At 34.8% G+C, this 24,779-nt stretch overlaps 1 protein-coding gene across 2 annotated transcripts in view; it reads right to left on the bottom strand.

Moving 5' to 3' along the window:
- LOC18437133 (gamma-interferon-responsive lysosomal thiol protein) overlaps positions 1 to 24,779 on the bottom strand; it is a 28,599-nt gene that overhangs the window by 2,090 nt on the left and 1,730 nt on the right. Inside the window, exon 3 of one of the 2 annotated variants that reach the window (XR_016060632.1) lies at positions 23,501 to 24,773. Coding sequence is in view for 1 of the 2 variants with exons in the window: in XM_006847352.4 (XP_006847415.1) it covers positions 23,501 to 23,641 (141 nt within the window). In the remaining variant the exon portion in view is untranslated. The remainder of the gene's footprint in view (positions 1 to 23,500; positions 24,774 to 24,779) is intronic. The other variant, XM_006847352.4, reaches the window with a different exon arrangement.

The following is a 24,779-nucleotide window of genomic DNA, read 5'->3' on the forward strand; positions in this document are numbered from 1 at the left end:
AACCCTAACAATCTAAACTAACATAATTCTTAAAAATCCTCAAAATATAACCCTTAATTAAAGTACGTAAGATACACACAATATAAACTTATGCCCACTTAATTACCCATAATTATCCTAACCCTAATAATCTAAACTAACATAATTCTTAAAAATCCTCAAAATATAACCCTTAATTAAAATACGTAAAAAAAATCCAAATTAGGTCAGACTGCATCAATCTCCTTTGGTTGGAGAAAACTCGTCCTCGAGTTTTGAAAAGGGCTAAGATGAGATCTACATCAAACCTGCATCCTTCTTTTGCCTTTTTCTCCTTTGACCAGAGGAAAACTTGTTCTCGAGTTTGGAAGAGGGCTAAGATGAGATCTACATCGAACCCGCATCCTTCTTTTGCCTTTTCCTCCTTTGGCTCTAAAAATATCAATGGTTGTGATACATCAAAGAGTGGATCAAAATAAGAAGAAAGAGGGACTAATGCAAATATCTTGAACACATCCATCTTTTCATCATTTATGGGCTTGATTGACATTGTCCGCATTTATGGGCTTGTGATTGTGATTTGACATTGTCCATTTATGGGCTTATGATTGACATTGTCCTCATTTATAGGCTTGTGATTTGACATTGTCCTCATTTATGGGCTTGTGATTGACATTGTCCTCAAAATCCAACGCCTTCTCTGAGATAGGATATTCCACATGATTTTCGACATGGATAGGAAACTGACATTGTCCATTTATGGGCTTGTGAGGACAATTGTGATTGACATTGTCCTCATTTATGGGCTTTTGATTTGACATTGTCCTCATTTATGGGCTTGTGATTGACATTGTCCTCATTTATGGGCTTGTGATTGACATTGTCCTCAAAATCCAACGCTTCTCTGAGATAGGATATTCCACATTATTTTCGACATGGATAGGAAATTGACATTGTCCTCATTTATGGGCTTGTGATTGACATTGTCCTCAAAGCCTTCTCTGAGATAGGATATTCCACATGATTTTCGACATGGATAGGAAACTTGATCTCAGGAGAGAAGGCAGAATATTCCACATGATTTTCGACATGGATAGGAAACTTGATCTCAAGAGAGAAGGCAGGATATTCCACATGATTTTCGACATGGATAGGAAACTTGATCTCATGATGATCTCAAGAATATCGTTTTTAATAAGAATGAGATGAAAGTCACCTCCTTCACCTTCATTGCCTTGATCTCCAATGTTACTCTCCAAATTCCATTCACACAAAAGCTGAGCGACCTGCGTGACCTCTTATACTTTTTCAGCTTAAGGCATGAGTTTTTCTACTTTCTCCACTAGGGCTTGAACTTCCTGAGTCAACAACCACAACTTTAGTCTTTCAAGGGATGCCTCCATTGAAGCCATCGTAACCCGCTCTCAAATGTCTAAGACCTCCAAAACAATATCTTTCACGAGACCAACTTTTATTCAATTCATTGATTGCTTTACAATGAAGGGAGGTCTCCCTTTAAATAGACTAAAAAAAAGATAAGCAAAAAAAACCCCTCTTTACACGCACTCTCCTATTTTATCTCTCCTCCCTATTTTCTCTCATAACTTCATGTGCCAAGGATTGGGTTCTAGATAGCCACGTTTTTTTTATCCCACATTTTACCCCAAAATAAAAACCTTATCTTTGATAAAGATAAACTCTATAGATTTAACCTTATCCTATTTATATCCCTCAAACTAACCCAATCGATACAAGATAAACACAATGTAAACTTATGCCTACTTAATTACCCCGCACTCCCTAAACAAAAGAATATTTAAAATAACCCTAATAATCTAAACTAAAATAATTTTTAAAAATCCTCAAAATATAACCCTTAATTAAAGTACAAAAAAAAATCCAAATTAGGTCAGTTTGCATCATATAATCAAACCTACTTTCTATGCCACGGGTAGGCGTCCTAGCGGGGGTTGCAAAGGCGCTATGGAGAGATTCCTGGGAACTTGATCTTAACCATACCCCAGATATGTTTCCCTTTCCTTTATAGAGTAAGGCCATCAAAATGTGCAATCTGCCCGGTCAAGCTCCGAAATCTACCAACTTATGAAAATAGCATGGCGCCCACTTATTAGATCAGCAGGATGATATTGTGGATAAATCTCATAGGATGCACTGGTTACACCAGCAATTTCAGATGAAGGATTTGGAAATCTTTCCCTACTTCCTACATTGAGATCACACGCTCCCGCTCCCGCTCCCTCCATGAGCATATTCTGTTCCAAAGTAACTAAAGATAGGCCCTCATGTTTTGGGCCATTATGATACTGGACAATGCCCTTGAGTTCGATATGAAATGCTTATCATATGAATCTGCTTTAGTCTCTCATACCTCTCAATAATTTACATGTAATAAAAAAAAATGTGAAAAAAAATTGCTGAGAGTAGAGTTCCTCCTCTACATGATGCCTCTGCACTCACACTTGCCAGCTAAAACTGGGAATTGCATATCCAATTAATCTTCACCATGACTCCACCAAACTGATGCATAGGTTAATCCACATGCCTTATCTTATTTCAAGGTATTTTCAAAGGCGAAATACTGATGGATATGTTCGCCCATAGGCGCATCACCGTCCGAAAAAATAGGGCGGCATGCGTTTTTCAACCGCTACGGACCTAGCATGTCCGTGGCAGTACCGTCTCGGACATACTAGGTCTGTGATGGTCAAAAAATCACGCGAAACCGCAACGGACGGCGCCGCCCGTTGTGGGTCCGTTCAATAAACCACTACAGACATAGCAAGTCCGTGGTGGTGGCGAAACACTGTAGCATTTCGCCTATACGTGTTTTTAAGGTTTTTCATATATATATATATATATATATATATATATATATATATAGGTTTTGAAGCAGTAGCTTCGGGGTAGGTGATTTGATGAACAGGCGAATGGGAAGGTGAACGAATTGCCAAAGGCGATGGTTCCCCTTCATATGGTATTATATTCGACATGGGTTGTTTGTCTCGGCGAGAAGTGCCTCGAGAACCCATTGGACTAGGTGAAGGTGAAAGTAAAATATTACTATTTTTATTCTCCTCGAACAATTGCAATGCTAGGGACAGTGGTGATTCGTCGTTTGTGTCAGTGTTGCCCCCTCTACAAAAATTCATGGGTTAAAAAGTCAGAGAGTGAGTTGGAAGACCCGGGAAGGTGTTCGATTGAAAAATCAAAGGCGGATAATATAGCCTGCCATCGAGCAAATATTATTCCCATAGATAGATCAATACAATTTGCTGATAAATTCCCTGATCAAATACTTGATAAAAAAGAACTCCAAAGGTTCTTAGGATGTTTAAACTATGTTAGTGATTTTTATCCTAACCTTGCTATCGATTCTAAGCCTCTATATGATAGACTCAAAAAGAATCCTCCACCATGGACCAATATTCATACTCAGGCAGTACAAGTAATCAAAAGAAAGATAAAGACTCTTGATTGTCTTTCTCTTCCACATCCAATTGCTTTTAAAATCATAGAATGTGATGCTTTCTAAACATTTAATCCTATTTTTTAATTGAAGTACTTCATTTTTATTTCTTTAATTTCTCTTTTGAGATCTGATATTGTAGGCTCTTTTTGAGAAGTATGTTGTTCACTTACTCTCTTCATTATTGAAGCAAAATTATATTCATCAGGAGATCTATTGATGGGCGGTGTTTTTGCTTTATTTTTTGTTATAGAAATAAATTGAGTAATGACAGATCGTTTTTCATCTGGATTAGTAATTTTTTCAATAATGTCCAATATAAAATTATCTTCTTGGGTAACTGTATGTACATTATGTGTAGGTTTGGACAACTACAATCATTATCTTTTATTGAACTAGATGATTCTGTATCAGAAGTATTGGAAGAATTAAAGGATTCTGTCCATATAAGGTCATCATCTTGAATTTGATCTATATGGGAATCAGTAGAGCTAGAAGACATTGAATCATAATTTATTATATTATATTATATAATTTTGATTTTATTGTTTCATCTAAATGTAATGAATCTATTTTCTTTTTTAATTTACATTGATGTTTATAATGTCCTACTTTACCACACTTATAACATACTGGTAGTTTTCTCTTTCTTTTTGTATTGGGAGAAAATTTCTTGATTAGTTTTCTTTTGGACTTTTTATAATATTTTTTCTCATCTTTATTTTTGGATTTATATTTTTCCTTTTTATATTTTTTCTTTTTCTTATATAATTGTTCAGGCATATTTTTTCTATCAAGATAATATCCAAATTGTTCACAAAAGTCACCAAGTTCTTTACGCTTAGTGCTTTTTTGTTTATCTAATTGCCTTTTGAGTTTCATATCTGTGCATAGTCACATATTTCTGCGGAGAGTTCTCCGAGTGTATAAGATGAATATATGATGATTCCATTATGTTTCTTTCGCAGTCTTTCTTTGACTTTTTCTGCGAATACATATGGTAGACCGACTATAAATTTTTCTTTCCAGTGGTCTAATTGGCAATCTTCTCTTATTAATAATCTTGAGAAAAATACATCCTGATACCATTTATAATGAGATAGTGTAGGACAGCGGAGATTAGATAGCAGATCTTCCGATCTTGCTGCTAGTAGTGCTGTACTACCTATGAAGTGTAGTGTAATGGTATATATTAAAGTGTTTACGGCATTACTTTCCGTACATATAATTTCTTGGTTTTGTTCATTTCTGGCGGTCCATTGTCTAGTATTTGTGAGGATTCTATTTTTGGTTTCATCATCTACATAGAAATCCCACCAACCTCTTAACCAGCCAGTAAATCCATTGACTATTGCTTTTGCAACCTCTTGATCTAGGTTGCCTGCCATTTTATTTGCAGAGGCAAACATTGTCATGTGTCTCATGACATCTAATATTTTTAATTCCGATAATCCATCTATTGTCTAGTTTACTATTGATCTTCCTGAATATGATACTGCTTGCTGTATAACATCTTCTTCCATTTGTATATCAACAGGTGTAGGTCTCTTATGATATGGTAAAGCTGTTATTGGTTTCCAATTCTTTCCATAGGCTATTCTATTGAGATCTATGGGAGTGGTATCCATAAATGCAATTTCTTGATTTTGGATAGTATCTTCTATGATTGGTTCTTCCTGGAGCATCATTGTTTCATGCTCAGGTAACTTTGCTTTTCCTTTATCAGAAGATTCAGGTGTTGAACTAGTAATGGATGGAGGAATATTTATCTTTGGAGAAGGTATTCCTTTGATTTCTAATTGGGATAATTTTGCTATTAATTGATCCATTAAGGACTTATTATTATCACCAATATGAAATTTATTCCTATTTAATTCTGGAGGTGGTTTGAACAGAACTGCTTTAGGTATAGGTGTAGCAGAAGGTTGTTCCTTTGAAACAAGTCTTTCTATTCGTTCTGCTTGTTTACCTAAAGATTGCATATACAAATTTGTATAATTATTCTGTTCTACAATATGAGGAATCAATTCCTGTTTCTTACCAAGTTCTTTTGGTAAGACTTTATAAGGAGTGGCGATTATATCATATATTGATTGTGGATGTGGTGGTTCATCCTTAGATGGGATGATTGCTTTGAGTATTATACTTTTTTCAGGAGGGTGTGTACTAGCGGTGGTAGTACCATCCGTACTGATATAAGTTTTTTCTTCTATTGTTTGAATATTATCAAATGAAGGAATAATAATATTATATTGGATACATATTTCTCTTAACCAGAGGAAAAATCCTTTGGTTAATCTTTCTTTTTGGAGAAACTTATTATATTTTTTATGCATTAGTTCTATTAATCGAGGTTGAAATGTTTTCAAATACCATTCTCGAATTTGTTTATTTTCATCAGATAAATAATCTTGTCTGATATATTTTTTATCAACTTTCCTCCTTTTTCTTTCTAATTTGGCTGCTAAATAGGCTGCCATATATTCATCAGAATATTGATCATATGGATTCATTTCTTCTTCTATATCATCTTCAATTTGTAATGTGAATATTTGAAATTCTTCTAAACTAGGTTCAGGAGTATATGCGATATTTGATTCAAAGGTATATGTCGGAATAACAACATGATCAGTTGTTCTTGTTGTTCCGTGTAATTTTAAATCTGAACTAGGTATTGATTGTGAAGAAGATTGGGAAGGAGAAGGTAATATGATAACATCAGGGGTAGTAGAATAAGATTTTCTACTAGGTATTAATGGTATTTTATTCTTTATATTCTTTTTTCTATTAATATTAATGTCATCTTGTACTTGTGATTGTTGGAATTTTATTTCAATATTACCATCTGGATGTTCTATTATTTGATTTGGAATACTATTTCTTGGAATTTCTTGGGACTGATTTGCATGTTGTAGTGCCCATGACTGTGGTAGAACAATGTCTGACCACTTAATGGTTTTGGGTACTATTGTATGAGATTTTTCCATATTTGTTTGAAATAGTATTGTTTGGTCTTTTTGACCAATTCTCATAATGTTTGGACATAAGGTATTCATAACTTTATAATATATTCTATATACTATGGCTAAATTTTGAGAACCATGGATCATATTAAAACCATGAGTTTTTAAATTTATTGTTAGTATATCTAGAATATTAGGATCAGTTAAAGAAACCGAAAAATTTGGAAAACAGTTAAAATATATTGGACCACTACAGAGGCTTGATTCAACCATGCCAAGTAGCGAGTCTGTGAAAATATTGTGTCTTGTATCACTTAGGCATACAAGCACAGAGGTGTTCAACCTTAGTCGGGTCAAAGGTTTCACTGCTATTTGTATTAAACCGATGTGTAAATATTTGTAATTATTTTCTTTATGTTTTTCAATAACTTTTCTTGATAGTAGTTGAAAGTCTTCTTGATTCTGAGTTACAGATAAACTTTCTTCTACTGTCTTGATGGCATAACCCATCTTGAATTTAAATGATCCCTTATGATAGATGTCATGTATAGGTACCTTTGGTATATTCCAATTTGAAATATGATCTTCAATATTATTGATTATAATTTGTTCCTTATTTTTCACTCTAAGTGTTTGAGATGAAGTTGTACTAGTACTTGTAAGATTCCTAATTAAATTTGCCATCTGTAGGTTGCGGATAATGACAATCTGGACGTCCAAGAATCCAACGTTTTCCCTAAGCGGCTCTTCCTGGCCTTGGCGGTACTTTGCAATAGATTTCTTACGTCTCTTGTCTTAACTCTCGGACCAACTTTCTTAGTAGTAAATTTAAGTAGGTTTCCCTAGTAATAGTATAACTTGTGCTCTAACAGGACTAGTGAACTATTGGGACAGGTTATAGCTCACTTTTCATGTACTGTATAAACAGTTTCTACTGTTTGCACAGTTTTTACTGTATGGCTCTGATACCACAAACGCCCAGGATCTACAGTCTGATCTTATTTATCGTATTGGTTAAAGTGATAATTGAATCAAGAGTAGATATGTAAATATGAGGCTATTACATTTAATTAACTCTTGCAGAATTCTATAGTAATTAAGAAGGAACAAGATTAAGCAGATTAGAGGGATTACAGATACATCTATAACTAACCATTGAGCATAAGTGAAATCTCTAATTTTTATGCTAAACAGCATTTTAAATTGCATCATTCACATTACAACTGTATCATATATACTTGAAAACATACTTTATTAACAACAAACCACTATTACAATTTTGTTTACAAAAAGCATAATAAAGCAGAAAGCAGAAAACATAAAACAGATAACCGAAAACAGAAGACAAAACTCAGAAAACAGAAACAGAACTCAGAAAACAGAAAGTAGAAATCAGAAAATATAAAACTAAGCTCAGAAAACAGAAAGACTTATTGGGTGCATATACAGTAACTGGAAAATAATTTCCAGTGATGTGGGCAGTATGAAGAAAGGGAAGTAAGATTGCAGTCGCACATTTAAATGTAAAGAGAGAAGAAGGTGAACCTGATGATTGAAGGATATTGAAGCTATGAGGTCAAGATAGCTTGTAGTAATTTCAAGACGAAGGGCAAAGCAGGTTTCTGAGTATATGGATCGAAAGAAGAGAGACTCAGAAGAGAGTAGAGTAGAGCATGAAGAGGAGCTCCGTGAGAGGAGAGAGGAGAGAGGAGAGTGGAGAGGATGCGACCTTCGGACCTCAGAGGAAGAAGTGAGCGTCCTCTGGAACTCAGGAGGAGTGAGCGACCTTTGGAACTCAGGAGAAGAAATGAGCGACTTACTTCCAACTGAGGGGAGAGGCCTCTTTTATAATAGAGGTTGCTTCTCGAGGAAGCAAGGAATCAAAGGAAAACGGACAAAGGTGATAAGATTCGAAAGCGAAAACGACAAATGGGGATGAGACTTAAAGAGAAGAAGACAAAAGAAAAAGCAAAGTAAAAAACAAAAAAGGATGCTTTTACGGGCATCTTGTACAATACAACTTTTGTCTTTTATAATCGTGGCTACAGTGAAATTCTGTCGTATATGTCGGTGATCACTGTTCATGATGCTTTTTTGTCGGTGATCACTATTCATTGTCGGTGATGCTTTTATTCGTTGTCGGTGATGATGGTGACATCGTCGGTGGAGTGCCTGGAACATTATTGTTGGTACAGTCATCTGGGCACGTGTATGGATATTGGAATTTTTATCAACAACTATTTTGATTCTTTATGGAATATTCTTCAGGGTCTCTGACTGAATTCGTCCGGATCATCTTCTTCTGGATCAGTTTCTTCATCCAGATCTTCTATAGGGAGATTAAGATATTGGTTGGTGTGTAGAGGAGATGATTGTACGGTCTCCTCAGAGGAAAGTGGTTTTTTCCAAGCTTCAGCAAATATTTCTCTCATTTTTTTTTCTAATGTCTCTTTTGAGGCATTAGGGTTTGACTGGAGCATATTTCTCAGGTAGGTTGGAAAATCAAATGAAGTATTGGTAATTGGGCTTGGTTGTTTCTCAGGGGTGTTCTGAGGTATTCTTTTGGGTGTGAGTGCTGTAGGGTCCATATTAAATATGTCCCACCAATTGACAGAGATAGTTTTTCCAAGCCTAGGGATATAAGAATAATCACCAGTGGTATCAACTGAGATTGAATAATCCCATTTCATTATCCATGGAATTTGGTATAGGGCCATTAAATATAGGTGGATGTCAATAGTATTATCAGCATGGTTATATTCTTTGAATTGTTCCTGCACTGTTTTGAAAGCAGGAGGTAAAATTTGAGATGTTGAACCCCACACAAAAAACCAATTTTTAAACCATGTGGGGAATCTTTCGAAAATAGGGAGCCGGAACTGAATGTACCAGCTGTGTGTGTTATTCGGATTTTGATAATAGAAAAAATTATGCCAAGCTTCAATGTACTCCGCATACTTATAATATTTATAAGAAAAGTCTGGGTTGTGAAGTTTTTTCCCTTGCGCGGGATTGCAACCCCACTCTTCATAGGGAAGTAAGTTTTTAATCTGGACCTTTGAATATGCAATGGTCCTTGTGTTCTGTTGATAATAGTGGACAACGGAAATAGATCCCGTTTCCATCAAGATGGCTTCAAAGTATTCTCTGGTTTTAACTCCATTGGAAGGGTTAAGATGGTTGAGTAAATATAAAGGAGCAAGTTTTATTGGCTCAGTATTAACATGTTTCTCATCGAAAGTAATATCCATGAGATAGGCTCTTTCAATATAGGAGGACCTGGGTATATTGGGTTGTGAGGCAGACTTGGTCTGAGCTGGAGAATATATAGGTTTTGAAACAGTAGCTTCAAGGTAGGTGATTTGATTAACAGGCGAATGGGAAGGTGAACGAATTGCCAAAGGCGATGGTTCCCCTTCATATGGTATTATATTCGACATGGGTTGTTTGTCTCGGCGAGAAGTGCCTCGAGAACCCATTGGACTAGGTGAAGGTGAAAGTAAAATATTACTATTTTTATTCTCCTCGAACAATTGCAATGTTAGGGATAGTGGTGATTCGTCGTTTGTATCAGTGTTGCCCCCCTGTAAAAATTCACGGGTTAAAAAGTCAGGGAGTGAGTTGGAAGACCCGAGAAGGTGTTCGATTGAAAAATCAAAGGCGGATAATATAGCCTGCCATCGAGCAAATATTTGTTTGGAAACCAAATTTTGAACATCTTTTTGCAAAATATCTTTGGCTGCTTTGCAGTCAGTTCGTATAAGAAATGGTTGATTAAGAACATCACTTTGGAATTTAGAAACACAGTGGACAATGGCTAAAAGTTCTTTTTTGACCATTGAATAGTTCTTTTGTGTGGAATTCCAAACCTTGGAAGTATATCTGAGTAATTGTTCTGTATTATAAATTTTTTGTTTGAGAATACCGCCTAGACCGATATCTGAAGCATCACATTCTATGATTTTAAAAGCAGTTGGATGTGGAAGAGAAAAACAATCAAGAGTCTTTACCTTTCTTTTGATTACTTGTACTGCCTGAGTATGAATATTGGTCCATGGTGGAGGATTCTTTTTGAGTCTATCATATAGAGGCTTAGAATCGATAGCAAGGTTAGGATAAAAATCACTAACATAGTTTAAACATCCTAAGAACTTTTGGAGTTCTTTTTTATCAAGTATTTGATCAGGGAATTTATCAGCAAATTGTATTGATCTATCTATGGGAATAATTGTTCCATGATGAATCATATGGCCAAGAGACCTAATATTGGTTTTGAATAAAGTAATATTTTTTGCTGAAACTACCAATCCAGCATTCTGGACTGCATGTATGAAAGCATTAATATGTTTAATATGTTGATCTATTGATTCAGAGAAAATCAAGACATCATCTATTTATACTATCATGAATTGATGATATGCATTAAAACCATCATTCATTATTTTCTGAAATTCAGATGGAGCGTTTTTTAGACCGAATGGCATAGCGTTCCATTCATATTGTCCAAATGGGACATTAAATGCTGTTTTATATCTATCTTGTTCTTGGATTTGTATTTGCCAATATCCTGATTTCATATCAAATTTAGAAAAGATACAACCTTGAGCACCTCTGTCCAATAAATCTTTTTTATTGGGTATAGGATATCTAATCCATTTCAAAACTTTATTTAAAGGTTTATAATTTATAACTAACCTAGGAACTCCTCGTTCCTTTTCAGCATTCTTATTAACATAAAAGGCTGCACAGCTCCAAGGTGAGGAGCTTGGTCTTATGAGCTTTTTATTTTGGAGATCAGTAATCTCTTTTCGACACATATCTAATAGGATAGTATTCATTTGTATTGGTCTAGCTTTTGTAGGTATTTGTTTTTCATCAAATCCTTGTTCATATGGTAGACTGATATTATGCTTTTTTCTTTCCCAAAAAGCATTGGGGTGTTCACTGCATATAGAAGTTTCTATGTGGTGTTGTATTGATTGGATTTTTTGTTGCATTGAAGAAGTATTTATTTGTTCTTCAATAGACTTATATTTAAGTTCTTGTTTTAGGGTGCAAAGAAATCTTTCTTTATTTTGTAACTGACTTTTGACATTATTCAACTCTTTTAATTTTGGTTTATTGATAAAATTAAAATGTATTGGTATATTTTGAATAATTGAAGATATTCCACTTTGATCTATGGTCAAAGGATATAGCAACGTAAGGAATGGGACTCCAAGTATTACCGCTTGGCTTAATCCTTTTACCATGATAAATGGTGTATCAAGGCATTGATGATTATTACAAACAGAAGCATTAGATAATTTATACTTGATAAATAATCTACTTCCATCTGCTGTATTTAATATTTGAGTAGTCTTATCAAAATATTTGGAAGGTACTAGACCTTCATTGATACAATTCAAGTCAGCGCCTGAGTCTATTAAGGCTGAAGTTTCAAAACTATAATCTTTTGCAACTATAATTTTGACTTGAACAAACCGTTTTTGAGTTACTATTTTGTCGATTAAATTGACAGAGGGAATGGTTATTTCATGTGGTTTAGATTCTGAAGTTGTTGGAATATCTGATGGTGGATCTGGTTCATATGTCATAAGTTGATCAAATTTTATTTCATCCGTATTAGTATCTTGTTGAGATAGTTGTTGTAATTCTAAACATTTAATCCTATTTTTTAATTGAAGTACTTCATTTTTTATTTCTTTAATTTCTCTTTTGAGATCTGATATTGTAGGCTCTTTTTGAGAAGTATGTTGTTCACTTACTCTCTTCATTATTGAAGCAAAATTATATTCATCAGGAGATCTATTGATGGGCGGTGTTTTTGCTTTATTTTTTGTTATAGACATGAATTGAGTAATGACAGATCGTTTTTCATCTGGATTAGTAATTTTATCAATAATGTCCAATATAAAATTATCTTCTTGGGTAAGTGTATGTACATTATGTGTAGGTATTGGACAACTACAATCATTATCTTTTATTGAACTAGATGATTCTGTATCAGAAGTATTGGAAGAATCAGAGGATTCTGTCCATATAAGATCATCATCTTGAATTTGATCTATATGGGAATCAGTAGAGGTAGAAGACATTGAAACATAATTTATTATATTATATAATTTTGATTTTATTGTTTCATCTAAATGTAATGAATCTATTTTCTCTTTTAATTTACATTGATGTTTATAATGTCCTACTTTACCACACTTATAACTTACTGGTAATTTTCTCGTTCCTTTTGTATTGGGAGAAAATTTCTTGATTAGTTTTCTTTTAGACTTTTTATAATATTTTTTCTCATCTTTATTTTTGGATTTATATTTTCCCTTTTTATATTTTTTCTTTTTCTTATATAATTGTTCAGGCATATTTTTTCTATCAAGATAATATCCAAATTGTTCACAAAAGTCACCAAGTTCTTTACGCTTAGTGATTTTTTGTTTATCTAATTGCCTTTTGAGTTTCATATCTGTGCATAGGGCCAAGCCCTCAGCACATATTTCTGCGGAGAGTTCTCCAAGTGTATAAGATGATTCCATTATGTTTCTTTCGCAGTCTTTCTTTGACTTTTTCTGCGAATAAATATGGTAGACCGGCTATAAATTTTTCTTTCCAGTGGTCTAATTGGCAATCTTCTCTTATTAATAATCTAAGGGGGGGGGGCACCACTGACACAAACGACGAATCACCACTGTCCCTAGCATTGCAATTGTTCGAGGAGAATAAAAATAGTAATATTTTACTTTCACCTTCACCTAGTCCAATGGGTTCTCGAGGCACTTCCGCTGAGACAAACAACCCATGTCGAATATAATACCATATGAAGGGGAACCATCGCCTTTGGCAATTCGTTCACCTGTTCATCAAATCACCTACCCCGAAGCTACTGCTTCAAAACCTATATATTCTCCAGCCCAGACCAAGTCTGCTTCACAACCCAATATACTCAGGTCCTCCTATATTGAAAGAGCCTATCTCATGGATATTACTATCGATGAGAAACTTGTTAATACTGAGCCAATAAAACTTGCTCCTTTATATTTACTCAACCATCTTAACCCTTCAAATGGGGTTAAAACCAGAGAATACTTTGAAGCCATCTTGATGGAAACGGGATCCATTTCCGTTGTCCACTATTATCAACAGAACACAAGGACCATTGAATATTCAAAGGTCCAGATTAAAAACTTACTTCCTTATGAAGAGTGGGGTTGCAATCCCGCGCAAGGGAAAAAACTTCACAACCCAGACTTTTCTTATAAATATTATAAGTATGCTGAGTACATTGAAGCTTGGCATAAGTTTTTCTATTATCAAAATCCGAATAACACACACAGCTGGTACATTCAGTTCCGGCTCCCTATTTTCGAAAGATTCCCCACATGGTTTAAAAATTGGTTTTTTGTGTGGGGTTCAACATCTCAAATTTTACCTCCTGTTTTCAAAACAGTGCAGGAACAATTCAAAGAATATAACCATGCTGATAATACTATTGACATCCACCTATATTTAATGGCCCTATACCAAATTCCATGGATAATGAAATGGGATTATTCAATCTCAGTTGATACCACTGGTGATTATTCTTATATCCCCAGGCTTGGAAAAACTATCTCTGTCAAGTGGTGGGACATATTTAATATGGACCCTACAGCACTCACACCCAAAAGAATACCTCAGAACACCCTTGAGAAACAACCAAGCCCAATTACCAATACTTCATTTGATTTTCCAACCTACTTGAGAAATATGCTCTAGTCAAACCCTAATGCCTCAAAAGAGACATTAAAAAAACAAATGAGAGAAATATTTGCTGAAGCTGGGAAAAAACTAGTTTCCTCTGAGGAGACTGTACAATCATCTCCTCTACACACCAACCAATATCATAATCTCCCTATAGAAGATCCGGATGAAGAAACTGATCCAGAAGAAGATGACCCGGACGAATTCAGTCAGAGACCCTAAAGAATATTCCATAAAGAATCAAAATAATTGTTGATAAAGATTCCAATATCCATACATGTGCCCAGATGACTGTACCAACAATAATGTTCCAGGCACTCCACCGACGCTGTCACCATCATCACCGACAACGAATAAAAGCATCACCGACAATGAATAGTGATCACCGACAAAAAAGCATCATGAACAGTGATCACCGACATATACGACAGAATTTCACTGTAGCCATGATTATAAAAGACAAAAGTTGTACTGTACAAGATGCCCGTAAAAGCATCCTTTTTTGTTTTTTACTTTGCTTTTTCTTTTGTCTTCTTCTCTTTAAGTCTCATCCCCATTTGTCGTTTTCGCTTTCGAATCTTATCACCATTGTCCGTTTTCCTTTGATTCCTTGCTTCCTCGAGAAGCAACCTCTATTGTAAAAGAGGCCTCTCCCCTCAGTTGGAAGCAGGTCGCTCACTTCTTCTCTTGAGTTCCAAAGGTCGCTCAATCCTCCTGAGTTCCAGAGGACGCTCACTTCTTCCCCTGAGGTCCGAAGGTCGCAGCCTCTCCGCTCTCCTCTCACAGAGCTCCTCTTCATGCTCTACTCTCTTCTGAGTCTCTTCTTTCGATCCATATACTCAGAAACCTGCTTTGCCCTTCGTCTTGAAATTACTACAAGCTATCTTGACCTCATAGCTTCAATATCCTTCAATCATCAGGTTCACTTTCTTCTCTCTTTATATTTAAATGTGTGAACTCAATCTTACTTCCCTTCCTTCATACTGCCCACATCACTGGAAATTATTTTCCAGTTACTGTATATGCACCCAGTAAGTCTTTCTGTTTTCTGAGCTTTGCTTTCTATTTTCTGATTTCTACTTTCTGTTTTCTGAGTTCTGTTTTCTGAGTTCTGTCTTTTGTTTTCTGTTTTATGTTTTCTGGTTTTTGCTTTATGCTTTCTGTAAGCAAAATTGTTATAGTGGTTTGTTGTTAATAAAGTATGTTGTCAAGTATATATGATACAGTTGTAATGTGAATGATGCAATTTAAAATACTGTTTAGCATAAAAATTAGAGATTTCACTTATGCTCAATGGTTAGTTATAGATGTATTTGTAATCCCTCTTATCTGCTTAATCTTGTTCCTTCTTAATTACTATAGAATTCTGCAAGATTTAATTAAATATAATAGCCTCATATTTACATATCTACTCTAGATTCAATTATCACTTTAACCAATACGATAAATAGGATCAGACTGTAGATCTTGGGCGTTTGTGGTAGGCTCTGATACCACAAACGCCCAGGATCTACAGTCTGATCCTATTTATCGTATTGGTTAAAGTGATAATTGAATCTAGAGTAGATATGTAAATATGAGACTATTATATTTAATTAATTCTTGCAGAATTCTATAGTAATTAAGAAGGAACAAGATTAGAGGGATTACAGATACATCTATAACTAACCATTGAGCATAAGTGAAATCTCTAATTTTTATGCTAAACAGTATTTTAAATTGCATCATTCACATTAGAACTGTATCATATATACTTGAAAACATACTTTATTAACAACAAACCACTATTACAATTTTGTTTACAGAAAGCGAAAAGCAGAAAGCAGAAAACATAAAACAGATAACAGAAAACAGAAGACAGAACTCAGAAAACAGAAACAGAACTCAGAAAACAGAAAGTAGAAATCAGAAAAAAGAAAGCAAAGCTCAGAAAACAGAAAGACTTACTGGGTGCATGTACAGTAACTGGAAAATAATTTTCAGAGATGTGGGCAGTATGAAGGAAGGGAAGTAAGATTGCAATCCCACATTTAAATGTAAGGAGAGAAGAAGGTGAACCTGATGATTGAAGGATATTGAAGCTATGAGGTCAAGATAGCTTGTAGTAATTTCAAGACGAAGGGCAAAGCAGGTTTCTGAGTATATGGATCGAAAGAAGAGAGACTCAGAAGAGAGTAGAGTAGAGCATGAAGACGAGCTCTGTGAGAAGAGAGAGGAGAGAGGAGAGAGGAGAGGCTGCGACCTTCGGACCTCAGGGGAAGAAGTGAGCGTCCTCTGGAACTCAGGAGGAGTGAGCGACCTTTGGAACTCAGGAGAAGAAGTGAGCGACCTGCTTCCAACTGAGGGGAGAGGCCTCTTTTATAATAGAGGTTGCTTCTCGAGGAAGCAAGGAATCAAAGGAAAACGGACAAAGGTGATAAGATTCGAAAGCGAAAACGACAAATGGGGATGAGACTTAAAGAGAAGAAGACAAAAGAAAAAGCACAGTAAAAAACAAAAAAGGATGCTTTTACGGGCATCTTGTACAATACAACTTTTGTCTTTTATAATCGTGGCTACAGTGTAATTCTGTCGTATATGTCGGTGATCACTGTTCATGATGCTTTTTTGTCGGTGATCACTATTCATTGCGGTGATGCTTTTATTCGTTGTCGGTGATGATGGTGACAGCGTCGGTGGAGTGCCTGGAACATTATTGTTGGTACAGTCATCTGGGCACGTGTATAGATATTGGAATCTTTATCAACAATTATTTTGATTCTTTATGGAATATTCTTCAGGGTCTCTGACTGAATTCGTCCGGGTCATCATCTTCTGGATCAGTTTCTTCATCCGGATCTTCTATAGGGAGATTAAGATATTGGTTGGTGTGTAGAGGAGATGATTGTACGGTCTCCTCAGAGGAAATTGGTTTTTTCCCAGCTTCAGCAAATATTTCTCTCATTTGTTTTTCTAATGTCTCTTTTGAGGCATTAGGGTTTGACTGGAGCATATTTCTCAGGTAGGTTGGAAAATCAAATGAAGTATTGGTAATTGGGCTTGGTTGTTTCTCAAGGGTGTTCTGAGGTATTCTTTTGGGTGTGAGTGCTGTAGGGTCCATATTAAATATGTCCCACCACTTGACAGAGATAGTTTTTCCAAGCCTGGGGACATAAGAATAATCACCAGTGGTATCAACTGAGATTGAATAATCCCATTTCATTATCCATGGAATTTGGTATAGGGCCATGAAATATAGGTGGATGTTAATAGTATTATCAGCATGGTTATATTCTTTGAATTGTTCCTGCACTGTTTTGAAAGTAGGAGGTAAAATTTGAGATGTTGAACCCCACACAAAAAACCAATTTTTAAACCATTTGAGGAATCTTTCGAAAATAGGGAGCCGGAACTGAATGTACCAGCTGTGTGTGTTATTCGGATTTTGATAATAGAAAAACTTATGCCAAGCTTCAATGTACTCAGCATACTTATAATATTTATAAGAAAAGTCTGGGTTGTGAAGTTTTTTCCCTTGCGCGGGATTGCAACCCCACTCTTCATAGGGAAGTAAGTTTTTAATCTGGACCTTTGAATATGCAATGGTCCTTGTGTTCTGTTGATAATAGTGGACAACGAAAATGGATCCCGTTTCCATCAAGATGGCTTCAAAGTATTCTCTGGTTTTAACCCCATTGGAAGGATTAAGATGGTTGAGTAAATATAAAGGAGCAAGTTTTATTGGCTCAGTATTAACATGTTTCTCATCGATAATAATATCCATGAGATAGGCTCTTTCAATATAAGAGGACCTGGGTATATTGGGCTGTGAAGCAGACTTGGTCTGGGCTGGAGAATATATAGGGTTTGAAAAAGTAGCTTCGGAGTAGGTGATTTGATGAACAGGCGAATGGGAAGGTGAACGAATTGCCAAAGACGATGGTTCCCCTTCATATGGTATTATATTCGACATGGGTTGTTTGTCTCGGCGAGAAGTGCCTCGAGAACCCATTGGACTAGGTGAAGGTGAAAGTAAAATATTACTATTTTTATTCTCCTCGAATAATTGCAATGCTAGGGACAATGGTGATTCGTCGTTTTTGTCAGTGTTGCCCCCTGCAAAAATTCACGGGTTAAAAAGTCAGGGAGTGAGTTGGAAGACCTAGGAAGGTGTTCGATTGAAAAATCAAAGGCGGATAGTATAGCCTGCCATCGAGCAAATATTTGTTTGGAAACCAAATTTTGAACATCTTTTTGCAAAATATCTTTGGCTGCTTTGCAGTCAGTTCGTATAAAAAATGGTTGATTACGAACATCACTTTGAAATTTAGAAACACAGTGGACAATGGCGAAAAGTTCTTTTTTGACCATGGAATAGTTCTTTTGTGTGGAATTCCAAACCTTGGAAGTATATCTGAGTAATTGTTCTGTATTATCAATTTTTTGTTTGAGAATACCGCCTAGACCGATATCTGAAGCATCACATTCTATGATTTTAAAAGCAGTTGGATGTGGAAGAGAAAGACAATCAAGAGTCTTTACCTTTCTTTTGATTACTTGTCTTGCCTGAGTAAGAATATTGGTCCATGATGGAGGATTCTTTTTGAGTCTATCATATAGAGGCTTAGAATCGATAGCAAGGTTAGGATAAAAATCACTAACATAGTTTAAACATCCTAAGAACCTTTGGAGTTCTTTTTTATCAAGTATTTGATCAGGGAATTTATCAGCAAATTGTATTGATCTATCTATGGGAATAATTATTCCATGATGAATCATATGGCCAAGAAACCTAATATTGGTTTTGAATAAAGTAATCTTTTTTGCTGAAACTACCAATCCAGCATTCTGGACTGCATGTATGAAAGCATTAATATGTTTAATATGTTGATCTATTGATTCAGAGAAAATCAAGACATCATCTATGTATACTATCATGAATTGATGATATGCATTAAAAACATCATTCATTACTTTCTGAATTCAGATGGAGCGTTTTTTAGACCGAATGGCATAACGTTCCATTCATATTGTCCAAATGGGACATTAAATGCTGTTTTATATCTATCTTGTTCTTGGAATTGTATTTGTCAATATCCTGATTTCATATCAAATTTAGAAAAGATACAAGCTTGAGCAACTCTGTCCAATAAATCTTTTTTATTGGGTATAGGATATCTAATCCATTTCAAAACTTTATTTAAAGGTTTATAATTTATAACTAACCTAGGAACTCCTCGTTCCTTTTCAGCATTCTTATTAACATAAAAGGCTGCACAGCTCCAAGGTGAGGAGCTTGGTCTTATGAGCTTTTTATTTTGGAGATCAGTAATCTCTTTTCGACACATATCTAATAGGATAGTATTCATTTGTATTGGTCTAGCTTTTGTAGGTATTTGTTTTTCATCAAATCCTTGTTCATATGGTAGACTGATATTATGCTTTTTTCTTTCCCAAAAAGCATTGGGGTGTTTACTGCATATAGAAGTTTCTATATGGTGTTGTATTGATTGGATTTTTTGTTGCATTGAAGAAGTATTTATTTGTTCTTCAATAGACTTATATTTAAGTTCTTGTTTTAGGGTGCAAAGAAATCTTTCTTTATTTTGTAACTGACTTTTGACATTATTCAACTCTTTTAATTTTGGTTTATGGATAAAATTAAAATGTATTGGTATATTTTGAATAATTGAAGATATTCCTGTTTGATCTATGGTCAAAGGATATAGCAACGTAAGGAATGAGACTCCAAGTATTACCGCTTGGCTTAATCCTTTTACCATGATAAATGGTGTATCAAGGCATTGATGATTATTACAAACAGAAGCATTAGATAATTTATACTTGATAAATAATCTACTTCCATCTGCTGTATTTAATATTTGAGTAGTCTTATCAAAATATTTGGAAGGTACTAGACCTTCATTGATACAATTCAAGTCAGCGCCTGAGTCTATTAAGGCTAAAGTTTCAAAACTATAATCTTCTGCAACTATAATTTTGACTTGAACAAACCATTTTTGAATTACTATTTTGTCGATTAAATTGACAGAGGGAATGGTTATTTCATGTAGTTTAGATTCTGAAGTTGTTGGAATATCTGATGGTGGATCTGGTTCATATGTCATAAGTTGATCAAATTCTATTTCATCCGTATCAGTATCTTGTTGAGATCTGATATTGTAGGCTCTTTTTGAGAAGTATGTTGTTCACTTAGTCTCTTCATTATTGAAGCAAAATTATATTCATCAGGAGATCTATTGATGGGCGGTGTTTTTGCTTTATTTTTTGTTATAGAAATAAATTGAGTAATGACAGATCGTTTTTCATCTGGATTAGTAATTTTATCAATAATGTCCAATATAAAATTATCTTCTTGGGTTAAGTGTATGTACATTATGTGTAGGTATTGGACAACTACAATCATTATCTTTTATTGAACTAGATGATTCTGTATCAGAAGTATTGGAAGAATCAGAGGATTCTGTCCATATAGGGTCATCATCTTGAATTTGATCTATATGGGAATCAGTTGAGGTAGAAGACATTGAATCATAATTTATTATATTATATAATTTTGATTTTATTGTTTCATCTAAATGTAATAAATCTGTTTTCTTTTTTAATTTACATTGATGTTTATAATGTCCTACTTTACCACACTTATAACATACTGGTAGTTTTCTCTTTCTTTTTGTATTGGGAGAAAATTTCTTGATTAGTTTTCTTTTGGACTTTTTATAATATTTTTTCTCATCTTTATTTTTGGATTTATATTTTTCCTTTTTATATTTTTTCTTTTTCTTATATAATTGTTCAAGCATATTTTTTCTATCAAGATAATATCCAAATTGTTCACAAAAGTCACCAAGTTCATTACGCTTAGTGCTTTTTTGTTTATCTAATTGCCTTTTGAGTTTCATATCTGTGCATAGGGCCAAGCCCTTAGCACATATTTCTGCGGAGAGTTCTCCGAGTGTATAAGATGAATATATGATGATTCCATTATGTTTCTTTCGCAGTCTTTTTTTGACTTTTTCTGCGAATAAATATGGTAGACCGGCTATAAATTTTTCTTTCCAGTGGTCTAATTGGCAATCTTCTCTTATTAATAATCTTGAGAAAAATACATCCTTATACCATTTCTAATGAGATAGTGTAGGACAGCGGAGATTAGATAGCAGATCTTCCGATCTTGCTGCTAGTAGTGCTGTACTACCTATGAAGTGTAGTGTAATGGTATATATTAAAGTATTTACGGCATCACTTTCCGTATATATAATTTCTTGGTTTTGTTCATTTCTGGCGGTCCATTGTCTAGTATTTGTGAGGATTTTATTTTTGGTTTCATCATCTACATAGAAATCCCACCAACCCCTTAACCAGCCAGTAAATCCATTGACTTATATATACGGAAAGTGATGCCGTAAATACTTTAATATATACCATTACACTACACTTCATAGGTAGTACAACACTACTAGCAGCAAGATCGGAAGATCTGCTATCTAATCTCCGTTGTCCTACACTATCTCATTAAGAAGGAACAAGATTGAGCAAATAAGAGGGATTACAGATACATCTATAACTAACCATTGAGCATAAGTGAAATCTCTAATTTTTATGCTAAACAGTATTTTAAATTGCATCATTCACATTACAACTGTATCATATATACTTGACAACATACTTTATTAACAACAAACCACTATTACAATTTTGTTTACAGAAAGCAGAAAACATAAAACAGATAACAGAAAATAGAAAACAAAAGACAGAACTCAGAAAACAGAAACAGAACTCAGAAAACAGAAAGTAGAAATCAGAAAATAGAAAGCAAAGCTCAGAAAACAGAAAGACTTACTGGGTGCATATACAGTAACTGAAAAATAATTTCCAGTGATGTGGGCAGTATGAAGGAAGGGAAGTAAGATTGCAGTCACATATTTAAATGTAAAGAGAGAAGAAGGTGAACCTGATAATTGAAGGATATTGAAGCTATGAGGTCAAGATAGCTTGTAGTAATTTCAAGACGAAGGGCAAAGCAGGTTTCTGAGTATATGGATCGAAAGAAGAGAGACTCAGAAGAGAGTAGAGTAGAGCATGAAGAGGAGCTCTGTGAGAGGAGAGAGGAGAGCGGAGAGGCTGCGACCTTCGGACCTCAGGGGAAGAAGTGAGCGTCCTCTAGAACTCAGGAGGAGGTTGCTCACTTCCCATAGATCAATACAATTTGTTGATAAATTCCCTGATCAAATACTTGATAAAAAAGAACTCCAAAGGTTCTTAGGATGTTTAAACTATGTTAGTGAGTTTTATCCTAACCCTGCTATCGATTCTAAGCCTCTATATGATAGACTCAAAAAGAATCCTCCACCATGGACCAATATTTATACTCAGGCAGTACAAGTAATAAAAAATGAAGTACTTCAATTAAAAAATAGGATTAAATGTTTAGAATTACAACAACTATCTCAACAAGATACTGATACGGATGAAATAGAATTTGATCAACTTATGACATATGAACCAGATCCACCATCAGATATTCCAACAACTTCAGAATCTAAACCACATGAAATAACCATTCCCTCTGTCAATTTAATCGACAAAATAGTAATTCAAAAATGGTTTGTTCAAGTCAAAATTTATTGAAGCAAAATTATATTCATCAGGAGATCTATTGATGGGCGGTGTTTTTGCTTTATTTTTTGTTATAGAAATAAATTGAGTAATGACAGATCGTTTTTCATCTGGATTAGTAATTTTATCAATAATGTCCAATATAAAATTATCTTCTTGGGTAAGTGTATGTACATTATGTGTAGGTATTGGACAACTACAATCATTATCTTTTATTGAACTAGATGATTCTGTATCAGAAGTATTGGAAGAATCAGAGGATTCTGTCCATATAAGGTCATCATCTTGAATTTGATCTATATGGGAATTAGTAGAGGTAGAAGACATTGAATCATAATTTATTATATTATATATATATATATATATAAAAGGTAGATTATACTTACAATTATGAAATTATGTCCTTTCTTTGTGGTATCCCACTGTCCGCCCTGTTCATTGGAGGCATATGGCAACTCCAGAAATTCTACATTGTAAAGACCTCAAAATTTCCCATCATGAAGACATGAAGGCCGGTGCATCAACTATAACAATTAAAAAAATGTACTAGAATGATAGCATTATAAGTCAATAACTCATACCTATCACAGAAAATTATGCCATCAAGCATTCAAAGTCCTTTTGTCTACCTATATAGAAACTCTAATTTCATACCATTTTTCCAGATTTTTCATACAGTAATAAACTTGGTGAAGTGACGTACCTTTTTCCCGTATCCACTATTGTAGCAGTCTGCAACGCGTTGGAAGCCCGAGAAAGCTTTCACGAAACACGATTGCCAATCTAAATACTTGTGGTCCGCAACAAGGGTTTCAATGCAATTGATAAAGGGAAAGTGTTCACCCTGAATTTACATGGACACAAAGTATGAAGTACATACAACATGTTTGATGATAGTAAGTAGACAAGCTCCCTATTCACCACGAAATAAATTGTTACCAAATATGATGAATTTTTATAAAGGAATATCTCAAAGCTTCTGTCAACTCTGCTTCAAGGGTAGAATAGTACCATTTAAATTTCATAGTTTCACAAATGAAGAAAAAGTGGTTACAAATGACACAGACTACATCCTGCCCTATCATATCATTTTAAATTCATAGGCCCCAGTCCTGCACGACCTCAAGCACTCCAAGCAAGCTTCTCACACCAAGCCACCAGAGCATAAGCTGCACTTTGGGAGTCCCTTTGATCCTTTTTGTCGAGCATCACACTTCAATCTCCATCAATTTCACCAGCCAACCACCTACTTCACTCATTGAAGAAAGAAAAATCCCAACACATGCAACTGGCTCGTCTCTCTAGAACTCTTACATGTTCTTAAAGTCTTCTCAGATATATAATCCACCCAAAAACCCCTCAATGCCAAATCACACTTACTTCCAACTTATCCGTAAACACCATCACAAGATAGATATTTGAACCACAATCTTTAAGCCCAGCTAATCTGGTAATACTAGTTCCCATGTTTGATTCACACAAAAAACGAAGCAACCAAGCATATTAAAATTGAAGCAACCACACACAATATGCAGGTTTTAGCGGTTCCCCATGATTCATTTCAATCAAAATATAAGTGGCCTACTATGCTTGTTACTTTTATCTACTAACTATTTTCTTACTAGTCCAGGAGGCATCCCCGGTAAACATGTAGACTTCTATTTTACTTTTCCAAATCCACATTTACTTAACTAGCAAAGAACAACATAACATATCTATGAGTAGTAATCCATAACTAATGCTAGTATTTTTGTTTACCTAATAGTAGAATAGTGTTTCCTTTATTCAATGTACACATACATTTTTGGCTTCCACCGAACTTTTCAACAAGATATTTTTGATATTATTTTACTGGCAGACTTTTGCATATAAAAATCCAGAAGAGAGAACATGAAATGGACTTTTCCCTGAATGTCTCTGTAGTTTTTCTTTATGTCACTCAACAGCCAACTGGTGGCATGTCTTCTACAACTCTGCTGCAA

The sequence above is a fragment of the Amborella trichopoda genome, chromosome 8 (genome assembly GCF_054954075.1).
Source record: "Amborella trichopoda isolate Santa Cruz 75 chromosome 8, AtrichopodaSantaCruz75HAP2 v2.0, whole genome shotgun sequence".
NCBI classification, from domain to species: Eukaryota; Viridiplantae; Streptophyta; class Magnoliopsida; order Amborellales; family Amborellaceae; genus Amborella; species Amborella trichopoda.